General features: G+C 33.5%; 1 protein-coding gene across 2 annotated transcripts in view; it reads left to right on the top strand.

Moving 5' to 3' along the window:
• Positions 1–12,783, top strand: part of MGAT4A (alpha-1,3-mannosyl-glycoprotein 4-beta-N-acetylglucosaminyltransferase A) — a 139,150-nt gene that overhangs the window by 88,535 nt on the left and 37,832 nt on the right. For both annotated transcript variants that reach the window (XM_074213742.1, XM_074213741.1), the window contains 2 exons: positions 4,879–4,925; positions 7,819–7,932. In XM_074213742.1, coding sequence (XP_074069843.1) covers positions 4,879–4,925; positions 7,819–7,932 — 161 coding nt within the window. The remainder of the gene's footprint in view (positions 1–4,878; positions 4,926–7,818; positions 7,933–12,783) is intronic.

The following is a 12,783-nucleotide window of genomic DNA, read 5'->3' as shown; positions in this document are numbered from 1 at the left end:
TCTGCAGTATCTGTAAACTTGATTCATGGCCCTCTCCCCAGGCCTGGGGGTGGAGGGGGGGAAGCAGGATCTGAATTGTCCTTGGACAATGTGGGCTGGATCCTGGGGTTATTTAGTTAATCTGATTATTTTCACTCAGTACTGAGAGAAATCTGCTGCCCTCCCTGAGCCTGGGGATGGGGAGATTGTTAACTGTGTTTGCTCTGTGAAGAGTCCCTTTCTTTCACAGGCATGGTGGGGGAGGGGGCTCAACTGGAAACAGGGGACTCTGCCCCTGGTCTTTCAAGCTGATCAGATTGATGTCTACCTGCTCCACTGGAACTCCCCCCTCCCCCCCACTCTCCTGCCTGATCACAAAGCCAAAGTTTCAGAGGCTGCTCTGAGGTTGTTACTGGATCCTTACCCTGCCGCCCCTGTGTTGGCTCTCTGCTCTCTGCCCCTGGCTCACCCATGTTCCACTGAGACGGACCTTGTTGGGAGATGTTCTTCTCCTTTGCTCTTTCTGGATTTTATGGATTTGAATTCTGTTAAGAGGCTTGATTAATATTGATTCTGTGGGAAAGTCGGGAGACTGTAGCACAGTGCCTGGCTTCTTTCCTCCATCTTAGCCAGAAGTCCCTCACTAATCTCAATACAGGAATTATTGAAAGTAGCCATAAAGCTTCTGTCCACAAAATGTTTTTGTCTTTTCAATTGATAGTATTATTTTGCCTTTTTTTTCATCCTGACGTAATGATATAAGATGATAAATCAAAAGACATTGATTTATAAGGTAGATATAGATTGTAGAGGGTAGGAGGGACTATCAACTTTATTCTTCGGATACCTTTTTGGTAACTGCTTTCCATTTTATTTGTTATTCAGTTATTCAGTTGGATTTGATTCTTCTTAATTTAGTGGATCATTTTTCTTGGCAAAGATATTTTATATGTAGATAATTTATATGTAGAGTTAATTGAATATACACACATAACTAACATCTTTCTATTGCTGTCATCAGTTAAGATACTGAAGCAAAATTATATACAATTTATTTTCAATTCTGTTTTAGTCTGATACTGAAAAGGTCTTTTGCAGTATTTGTTTTTATTGAATAGGAACCAACCTCAAAATTTATTCCTTGAAACACTCAATTGACTTTCTGTGATTTATTGTAGAAGGTAATCATTTGGTATCATTTATTTTTTAGATGAGCATACTGTTTTAGCAATTGAAAAATTCCTATTTATAAACAAAATTGAGGAGCAATCAGTATGTTAAAAAAATAGATGTTTAAATTAAGTTTATATACAGTGAGATAATTCTCAAAAAATGTGGAATGCTCATTCATATATATCCTGATAATTCAAGCAAGTCAATATACTTTTCTTTACTGATCACTGTGTAGCATAGAGAATACCTCTGCCATAAAATATAATCAAATCTATATAAAATTTATATATTAAAAACTAATAAAATCTTATTTTTCATTTCACTTAACTGTTTCCGAACAATTAATTGACATGGGGCAGTTTTCTATCTAGTATGAAGTAATTTCTCTACAAAGATCACTTTTCTTGATAAACAGGACTGTATAATCTATTGATTAAAATAACAAGGGGAGGAATTAAGTTTAATTAGTATTACCATCATCTGCCATTAGCAAAATTAGTTCTTAGTGATTGAGTCTATGTTGTTATGCTGAAATTATTATTCTTTAAAACATCAAATGTATTTAAACATTTTTAAAAATTAAATTTAAGCTTTATATTTGGGGAATAAGTAAGTTGAGCAGCAGACATTTATTAAATATTTACTTTGTTCCAGGCACTGTGCTAGGCACTGGAAATCTAGATTAAAAGGAAGATCATTTTGGGGGGAAAATTTACAATATACAATATGCTCATCCCATAGCTAATTAATCATCCAATTATGTTGATTATATTTTCACAATGGTTCTGGCATGTATTCTTTTCCATTCATCCAGCAAACGTTTATAAAATATTAGCAGACCATTATGCTAGGTACAAGGGGAAAATAAACATTTTAAGAACTAATATCTGATTTTATAGTGTTTAGTGTTTAGTAAGGAAATTCACAATATAAATTAGAGAGCTGCAAAACAAATCCAATTCAATCCAGTCTAGTCAAATCCAAAGACACTTGCCTTGTGCAAGACTTTAATGAGTGACCTAAAAAGGCTGATGAATATTGACTTTACAGAGATATCCTTTGATCTGGACCACCAGTGCCTGATATATAGTATATACTGAATGCATTATTAATTGGTTTGTTCACAAATTATTAATTTTAGGAAGATAGCATAATGTTATAATATTTTTAATGACTGCCTTCTAGAACCACAAAATATTGGTGTATGCAGTACATTAAACAGTATGCCAGCTTCTTTTAAGTTGTTTTACTTCACTCTCTACAGAAATCATTTTAATATCAAATACTGAGCTTTTGTTTTCCTCCCCCTTCCTTGAATATTAATTACTCTACTTAAGTATCAGGGTATAGAACAATACAGAATTTAGTTCTTGTTTTATGTATCTTAGGAAATGGCAAGATTTCTATGCAAAAACAGGCGTATCAAGTTTTGAGATTAATTTGGAAATTTTAGAGTCTCCCCTTTTTTGCCTTGTATTTTATTGAAACATTCCTATTTGGTGGTCACATATATTGATTTTTATATGCTTGAAATTCCAGGTCTTTAATCATCATTCACTCAGTTTTAATTAGTCAGAGTCCTTTACTTGTTAGTTGTTACATTAAAAAGGCAACTATTATATCCATTTAAAGGAGAAAAAATAGTTAATTTTAAAGTTTATATTTATTTCCAAAGACCCTATTTTGGATTTGACTTTTAACCAGGTTACTAATACATGTGGTCAAAAGAAGATAAGGGGCAGCTAGGTGGTGCAATGGATAGTACCACTGGACCTGGAGTCAGGAGGACCTGAGTTCAAATGTGGCCTCAGACACTAAATACTTACCTGTGTGACCTTGGGCAAGTCACTTAACCTCCCCCCCCCCTCATTGCCTTGCAAAAAAAAAGGAAAAAAGAAAACACAATACTGAGCTCATGCCCTTTTCTGAGATTTAGGGAAGGACATTAGGATTATCTGTATAGATTGAGGGAAGTGTCAGGAATTGGCTTCTTTATACCCATAGTTGCTAAACATAGTTGTTTTCTTGCCCATTTATGTATCTGTAATCTGGAGATTAGCATAAGAATACTCTATGGTCCCTCCCCTCTTTTCTTGTAAATAGTAGTTGAAAGGACTTGAGTACTTTTTAATTCTCTCTCTCAATTTTCTTTGAATGCTGAGCTCTGGACTGCCCTGTTCATCATTCTTTTAAGAATAAATTAATCTGTCAATCAGCAAGCAGTTAAGTGCCTATTATGCCTACTTGAGATACAAACATTAAAGAAATCTTTTTCCTCAAGGAACATAATTATGTTCTATCAGAAGAGATAACCATAATTCTCTCTATATATATAGTTATATAGTGAATTCCAAAAATCTTGATGCAACTTTAAGCTATTAAACTTAATGTGTGTATTTAAAGCTTGAAATTGACCTAAAATTTTTTGATTACACTTTTTGTAAATACATACAGAATAAACAATAAATAGAAGTTTGTTGTAATCAGGGGTTTTGTGAGGCAGAGGCAAAAAGGGCATCCCTTGCATACATGGGGCTAGCTAGTACAAAGGCAAGGACTTAGAAGATAGGTGCCATGTACGAAAAGAAAGATCAGTTTGGTGGACCATGGTGTGAATCAAGAGGACTAATATGTAATGAAAGTAGAAAGATAGGTTCAGGTCACATTGTGAAGGGCTTTAAAAGTCAGAGAGAGCAAGGATATGATTTTTACCTCAACACATTCAATTTTGATCAATGCATAGCAAAGAAATAATGTAAGGATTACCAGACTGCCTTCTGTGGCGGGGGCCCGGGGAGGGAAGGGAAGTTGGGGGAAAATTATAAAATTTAAAATATTACAAAAAAGGATAGAAGCTATTATATAATTGGAAAACAAAATATTTTAAAAAAAGATGATTGTAATGGAAACTGCAAATAAATCATGTACAACTTACTATTTCTTTCAAATATACAATGAAATTATTATGTAATTTAAAGAAAAGTCAGAGAAATTTATTAGGGTATCCTTGGAGTTCATTCAGTTGCAAAGTAACATGATTAGGTCTGTACTTAAGGTAAATCATTTTGGCAGCTCTATTCAACTTGGTCTGATGGGCAGAGAGACTTGAAGGTAAGGAGATTGATTTTACAGTCAATGGATTAGTCCAGGTGAGAAGTGACAAAAGCAATAGTTAAGATGGTGATTGTGAGAGTAGTGAGAAGGGGCTAGATGAGAGAGTGACTGTAGGGGTAGACAGTATCACATACAGAAATGGCAAGATTTGTAAATGATTGAACATATGTAGTGATGGGCAGTGAGGAGCTGAGGATAATGGTAAAATTATTCATCTTGGACATTGGAAGGATAGTGTCCTTGAGAGAAATGGGGAAATTCAGAAGAAGTGTCATTGGTTGTCGGGGGGAGGGTAGAAAGAAGATGAGTTCTATTTTAGATATATTACATTTAAGAGGTCTATGGGACATTCATTTGGAAATTGAATTGAATTGTCACAGGTTGATATGGAAGTCTGAGACACTCAGAAGATAGACTGGGCTTAGATGACTAGAACTATGAATCATCCAAGGGAGATAGGAGTTCAAGGGGGAGAGGAAAAGGGAAAGTCGTCCTAACTACAAGACCAGCTAGCTCTCTGTCCACTATGATTTATTTCTTCTTTTCTCATTATATGTAGTGATAAATGTCTAAGAACATGAAAATGACTAAATTTTTTTTTTTATTTTTCAGACGGATCTAGATTATGTACACAGTGTTGTAGCCATTCTGGAGAAAGAGTAAGTTATTTCTAATTGAAGAATTAGATAATATTTTAATTAAAATCTCATTGTCTTGATCTTTTTTTACTCAAATAAAATATAAAATAGCACATCTTTTATGTAGTATCTTTTTTCTTTTTTAAAAAACATTTTATTATTTTATTTATTTATTGCTCCAATTACATGCCACAGTGGCTTTTATCGATCTTTTTTTTTACAAGGTTTTGAGTTTTACATTTTTCTTCCTCCTTCCCTTTCCTCCCACTTCTCCCTGACAGACTGATATAGGATCTTCATTTATAATTATGCTAAACATAGATCCATATTGATCATGTTGTGAGAGAAGAATCAGATCCAAACAGAATAAAGAAAACATTAGAGAGAAAAAATAACATAAAACAACTTTTAAAAATTGAAGATTAAACTTTGGTCTTCATTTAAACTACAAAGTTCCTTCTCTGGCTATGGATGATATTGTCCATCACAAATCTTTTAAAATTGTCTTTGATTATTGTATTGCTGAAAGGACAAATCCATCAGGGTTGATCATTACCCCATGTTGTTGTTAGTGTATGTAATGTTCTTCTGGTTCTGCTCCTTCCACTCAGCATCAATTTCTGTAAGTCTTTCCAGGCTTTTCTGAAATCACATCCCTAATCATTTCTTATGGAACAGTGGTGTTCCATCACATACCTATACCACAGTTTGTTCAGCCATTCTCCAATTGATAGGCATTCCCTCAATTTCTAATTCTTTGCCATTACAAAAGAGCTTCTGTGAATATCTTTGTACATGTGGCTTTTTACCCTTTTCATGATCTCTTCAGGATACAGAGTGAATAGTGGTTTTGCTGGATCAAAGGCTATGCACATTTTTATTGCCCTTTGAGCATAATTCCAAATTGCTCTCCAGAAAGGTTGAAAACAGTTCACAACTCCACCAACAATGTATTAGTGTCCCAGTTTTCCCACATCCCTTCCAACATTGATCATTTTCCTTTCCAGTCATATTGACCAATCTGAGAGGTGTGAGGTGATACCTGAGAGAGGTTTTAATTTGCATTTCTTTAATCAGTAATGATTTAGAGCTGTTTTTCATAGGACCATAGATAGTTTTGATTTCATCATCTGAGAATTGTCTTTCCATATCCTTTGACCATTTATCAATTGAGGAATGACTTTTTTTTTATAAATTTGAGTCAATTCTCTAACTATTTTAGAAATGAGTACTTTTAAAAAATTAAAAAAAAAGAAATGAGTATTTTTTCAAAAACACTAATTGTAAAAATTTTTTCCAAACTTACTCCATTTCTTTTAATCTTGGTTGCAGTGGTTTTCTTTGTATAAAAACTTTTTAATGTAATAAAAATTAATCCAGTTTATTATTTTATGTGTAGTATCTTTCTTGATGAAGTTCAAATTATGATAAGCTTCATATCATTAATCTGAAGTTACTTGGAGGTAATTTATATGCCCATAGGACTGTCTAGGACACACAGCCAGAAGAGGATCTGTAAGTAGGGCATCTTAAGGTGCCTTATGTATTGAACTGTTAGTAACAGTTTTTAAATCTAAATGCTGTGATATTTAGAGAATTCCACCTTTCCACGCAACCCATGTCTTACTCTTTCAGATTTTGTCCACTTTCCTTTATAAAAGTATATTGATATTCAGATATTGATATCATTTTCAAATCAGTAAACATTTATTAAGAGCCTCTAAGTGTGTCAGGAACTATACTAAGTGCTGGTAATACAAATAAGAAAAAGACAATTCTTGCCCTCAAATAACTTATAATCTAATAGGGAAGACAGCACAGAAAGAAGCAGGTGGACCTGAGAAAGGAGGTAAGGTGGAAAAGGGGTATGAATTTCCATGGAGTATGTAAACCAAGCAGAGCTGCTGATGAAAAGTGGGAGAGTTAGGAAGACCTTAGTTCAAATCCAGCCTCAGACACTTACTAATTGTGTGACCCCTCACAATTCATTTAACCTCTGTTTGCCTTGATCCACTGGAGAAGGAAATAGTAAATTACTGTTTTTTTGCAGAGGCAACTAGGTAGTTCAAATCTGGCCTTGACATTCACTAGCTTGGAACTTGGGCAAGTCACTTAACCCTATTTTTCTCAGTTTCCTCATCTGTAAAATGAACTGGAGAAGAAAATGGCAAACTGTTCCAATATCTTTGTCAAGAAAACCTCAAGTGGTATCATGAATAGTCAGAAGAACTTACAGGACTGAACAGCAACAATAAATAATCAGGTCTTAGCCCCTTATAAAGGAGATTTTAGTTTTCCACCCTCCAGCCTTCTAATCAGAGTTGAGAGGAGGATGAAGGGGTTGAGAAGGTGTAGAGCAGGGACAGCTAGGTGGTACAAGTGGATTATAGAACCAACCCTGGAGTCAGGAGGACCTGAGCTGAAATGTGACCTCAGACACTTAATAAGTACTTAGCTGTATGACCTTGGTCAAGTTACTTAACCCCATTGCCTTAAATAAATAAAATCTTAAAAAAAAAAAGATGGTGTAGATATCCAAAACTCGCTTGATAATGAGATTTCAGGTTATCCTTGGGTTTCAGCTTATCTTGGGAGAGGGGCAGTGATGTTCCTCAAGTCCAAACCAAGCAAAGGTTCTGTTACTTTTTGTTCTTTGACTTAAGCAATTTTCATGACATCTTTAAAGTTTATCTTGAGGTTTCTATAATTGGACAGTTAAGATGTAGTCCAGTTTGCTTTTTTCTTCCATCAGAGGAATAATGTTGTTTTGTTTATTGTCATTTTGATGAATGAGATAGAGTTAACATAATTTTTACAATGATTAATGATTTGTTTTTTTGTCAAATTTAATAAGAATAGCAAGAAGACAAAATAAACCACATTGAAATAACTTAGTTGACTTTTATTATGATAGGTTTTCAATGGAAATCAATTCTGGTTTGATGGAAATAATATCCCCTCCTGCAACTTACTATCCTGATTTCACACACTTAAAGAAGACATTTGGAGATTCAAAAGAAAGAGTAAAGTAAGATTTTTAAAAATAACTTGACTTTTGTTGTTCATAAAATAACTGAATATAATTTCTTGGATGGCAAGAGGTTTGGGGGAATATTCACATTTTTGAGGAAAAAGTAATAATGATGACTAACATTTATAAAGTGTTTCAGGCATTTTATATAGATGATTTCATTTGAGCCTCACAACAACCTGTGCGGTAGGTCCTACAATTACTGTTATCCCCATTTTACAGATAAACTGAGGTTCACTGAAGTTAAATAATTTGCGTTAAATCAGTTAGCTAGTAAATGAGACTGGTTGTTGCTTCTAGATGTTGGCATATAGTAATCATTAGGGTAGTTTGAAGACTTGTCTTAGATTAATATCTACCTTTTCATTTACTTTTTTAAAATATGTAGTATCACAAATAATTCCAAAAGCTCAAAGTAATAACAATATATGTATTAAGCACCTATTGAATAAAGAATGCAGCTAGGTGTTTGTGGGAAATAGAAGATTTAGATAATCTAAAGTTATCTAACAGAGTTCTTGACTTTGTGGAGTTTACATATAATCTCATAAATTGTAAAATTAAATTTGTAATCTAAGATACTGGGCCAATTTTTTTTAAATGTTAATTTACTTAGGTCATATTCTTAATGTTTGAATTACTTGCTTGATGAATTGTTCTACGGCATTTAGCATTTAATTTAATGCCTATTACATGTAACATTTTGACCTAAGTTCTGGTGTTTGCTTTGTTGTCATATATTAATTGTGCGATTCTAACTGCATATTATAGCCTATTTTGCAAAGAAGTACACCCACTTAACAGGAGAATCTTACTGAGATTCTGAGTCTTGTGATTTTCTGCTGTGTGTCATCATTCCCCCACCCCGAACCCTTTCCTCCCCCACACAAACACATATACACATTGCCCTTAGTGATTTTATTGTGTTCCCATTGGAGTAGAACTGATAAAAATGTTACTTGACACTTAGGTAAATATTTTAATATATTTCCAAATTTTACTGAAAATTTTCTATATTATCTATATTATCTTTTGACTATAGGGAAATATGAGGAGTGTTTGAATGGGGAAAAGATCTTTTCTTTAGGGAGAGTTTTGTGGAGAGGGGTGAGGAAACATTAAACTTTGATAAATTTAAACCCCAAATATTTGACTTGCTAAACCAATTTTTACTGTAGGATTCTATTTTTAGGTGCTCCAGCATCTGGAGAATAGATGTGATACAAAAGTTATACAAGTTTTTCCAACAGTTATCTACAGTGATGCTTTTGAAAACTTATACTGCTAGTCAGTATAACTCTTCATTTAGGAAAGAGTACTACCATGGAAAATTTGACCTAAGTCTTATTTTATTGAGATTAAATTTTATTTTAAAAACATTAAAAAGTATTTTTTTTCTTCCCATCTCTTCCTTCACTCAGCAAAAAAGAAAACAAGACTCTTAACAAATGTGTATAGTTAAGAAAAACACATTCTCACATAGTCTATGTTCCAAAATGTGAGTTTAATACTTCACATAGTCCATCATCTTTCTGTAACAAAATTATTTTTCCTTTGGAATCATGATTGATTATTCTTTCAGTTAGAGGTCTTAAGTCTTTAAAAATGGTTAGATTTTACACTGTTGATGTGATGATATCAATTCATCTTCTGGTCTTGCTTCACTCTGTATTACACCATACAGAGTCTTTCCAGGTTTCTTTGAAATCATCTTTCTCTGGGGATGGCTAGGTGGCGTAGTAGATAAAGCACAGGCCCTGGAGTCAGGAGTACCAGGGTTAGGTTCAAATCCAGTCTCAGACACTTAATAATTACCTAGTTGTGTGGCCTTGGGCAAGCCACTTAACCCCATCTGCCTTGCAAAACACCTAAAAAACCAAAAACAAATCATCTTTCTCACAGAGCAATAATATTCTATTATATTCATATATCATAATTTGTTCATCCATTTCCCCATTTGATGGGAACCTCCTTATTTTCCAGTTCATTTTCATTATAAAAGAATTTCTATACCAATTTTTATATAGATGGAATCTTTTTTTCTTGATCACTTTGGAGAATAGACTTAGCAAAGGTATATTAGTGGGTCAAAGGGTATATATACCTATAGTAATTTTGGAGGGCATAAAGTAAATTGCCTTTTAGAATGGCTTAGATAGATTTATAAATTTACCAGCAGTATATCAGTGTCTTGTTTTCCCACAGGCCCTTCAACATTTGTTGTTTTCCTTTTTTTTTTTTTAATCTAACTTCTTCTGATCTAATGAGATTAGGTAACTTTAGAGTTGCTTTAATTTACATTTCTCTAATCATTAGTGACTTTTTTTGTATGTCTCTAAATAGCTTGAATTTTTCCCCTCTTGTGAACTGATTATTCATATCCCTTGGCTATTTAATTATTAGCTTAAGAATTTTTTTTACTCTGTGAAATTTGCTAATTCTATTACTTTTATATCTTTGAAATGATCATTTTCAGAAAAACTTTCTTTAAAAGTGTTTTCCCAGTTAATGGTTTTCCTTCTACTTCTTTGGTTATTTTGGACAGAACCCTTTCAAATTTTTTTTTTATTAAATCTGATCTTTTTATCTTTTCTAATTCTCTCTATCCCTTGTTTGATCATGAATTCTTCCTCTTCCATGGATCTGAAAAGAAAATTTCTCCTTGATCCAATTTGTTTGGGAGGGGATCTTTTGAGTCAAGGTCATGTATCCATTTTAGGGTTTATCTTGGAATATAGTGTGAGGTGTTGATCCAACTCTGCTTTCTGGCAGATTGTTTTCTACTCCCCCCCACCCCCCCCCCCCGCCCGCAGTTTGTGAAATAGTGAGTCCTTAAGAACAATATCCAAAGGTATTTGGATTTGTCAAATAACTAGCCTTCTCTGTGTGCTTGCCTTTTATATGTTGTATAACTAATCTGTTTCACTGATCTACCTTTCTGTTTTTTAACCAGTACCTAATTATTTTGATGATTATTGTTTTGAGATATAATTTGAGATTTCTTACTGACAGCCCCACCTCCTTCTCAATTTTTTTATTCCCCATGAGATTGTTCTTCTGATTTAATTATTATTATTTTCAACTTATAGAATTACCCAAGGCTTAGTTTAAACAGTTGTTTATCTTTCTTAACCTTACACATCCCAGACTGAATATTTTTGAGGCATAATTTTAAAGCCTTTTTTTCCCTCCAAAGTTTACTGGTAGACTACTTTGAAATGTCATGCTTGTACATAATGAATACTTTGTCTAAGAAAAGAGTCTGAAGATAATGAATTTGAGCATCGATTAGCATTTCAGAAAGTGGAATTAGCTATATTTTAACAGACAGGAAATTACTGATTACCAATGTGCCAGTCATCACAATTAGCTGTGCAGGCAAATCATTAACTTATAGAGTTAATGTAAAAAACAAATTTGAAGAAAGGATAAAGATGAGAGGACATGGAGTGTAATGAAAGCAGCTCTAGTTTGATCCATTCAAACTTGTTGTAGACTTAGTAAAATGGAAATTGGACATAAATTAAATATGCTGTTTATCACTGCCTATTAAAGTATAACTTAAAGAAGTCAATCCTGAAAGTGAAAAAACTAATAGAACTCAGAAGGGCCATCAATTTATAAATGCTTAATCTCCTTGCTAGATAGATATATTGCAGCTAGAGACCGATCCTGGTATATGTACTTTACAAGTCATTCCAGAAGAGAATGAGAGAAGCCTGAGCAAGCAATATTCACAAAATAGTGATTCATGCTTGCAGAGAGAGTGTGTAGTTTAGTGTGAGATCAAACTAAATCAGATTATCTTGGAAAAAAATACAAGTAAAATCTAAAGAAGTATAACAGTCTTGTAAAGTAGAACTGATCTGTGGGCATTTTTTCCTGTAATTTCTTTTCATCACCAACGGTAGTAAAATGCTATCACATTTGGACCTTGTCACCTCAGTACTTAGGGTGCCATGTGAAAAATTGGAGGCAATTCCATTGAAAAGGCATTCAAGGATCAATTTTCAAGATAAGGGGAAATTTCATTAAAATCCAAAAAACCCCCACAGATGCTGCTTTTAATAATGCTGCACCTTCTCAGCTATTCCCCTCCTACCCCTGTGCCAAATTTCTCATCTTTATAGTCTTTGAAAATAATCAGTTTGTATCAAAAGTATCCTTGATGAAAACAAAAGAAGAAAATAGGATTTTGCAAATGTCTTTCTTCCATAAACCATACCTTTATAAGTTATACAACTGAGAACTAGAAAAAATACTACTATTTTTACAAATATAGAATAAAATGCTTTAAAAATCAAAATGATGGACAGTAAAATGCAATATTATGGAATAGTAATCATATTTGGTACTGTTTACAAAATAGAAAAATATAATAGTGGGAACAGACTAGATGAAATAAGGGATATTTGAAGTTGATAAACATAATATTCCAGGACTTGATAACTCCAAGAATGCAAAGTCTTAGAGAAAGGAGTCCTTATCAAAAGAAGGTAGATTGGGGGTGGCTAGGTGGCACAGTGGATAGAGCACCAGCCCTGGAGTCAGGAGTACCTGAATTCAAATCTGGCCTCAGACACTTAATAATTACCTAGCTGTGTGGCCTTGGGCAAGCCACTTAACCCCATTGCCTTGGGAAAAAAAACCTAAAAAAAAAAAGAAGGTAGATTGGTAGAATGTAGATTTAGGTAAGGGTCTTAGGTCCTAAAGCTCCAGAAAGATTTGTGTCCTAAATATGAGAATATAAAAATTTGCATTAAAAATAGAGATGTAGCTTTTACAGATATAGCCAGGATAAGAGTTTATAACCAAAGGATATAGAAAAATTATAAAAGAAACAAGGCA

The sequence above is a fragment of the Macrotis lagotis genome, chromosome 1, assembly GCF_037893015.1.
Source record: "Macrotis lagotis isolate mMagLag1 chromosome 1, bilby.v1.9.chrom.fasta, whole genome shotgun sequence".
Taxonomy (NCBI): domain Eukaryota; kingdom Metazoa; phylum Chordata; class Mammalia; order Peramelemorphia; family Peramelidae; genus Macrotis; species Macrotis lagotis.
Note: the sequence above shows the minus strand (reverse complement) of the source record. Positions and strands in the feature narration are given on the sequence as shown.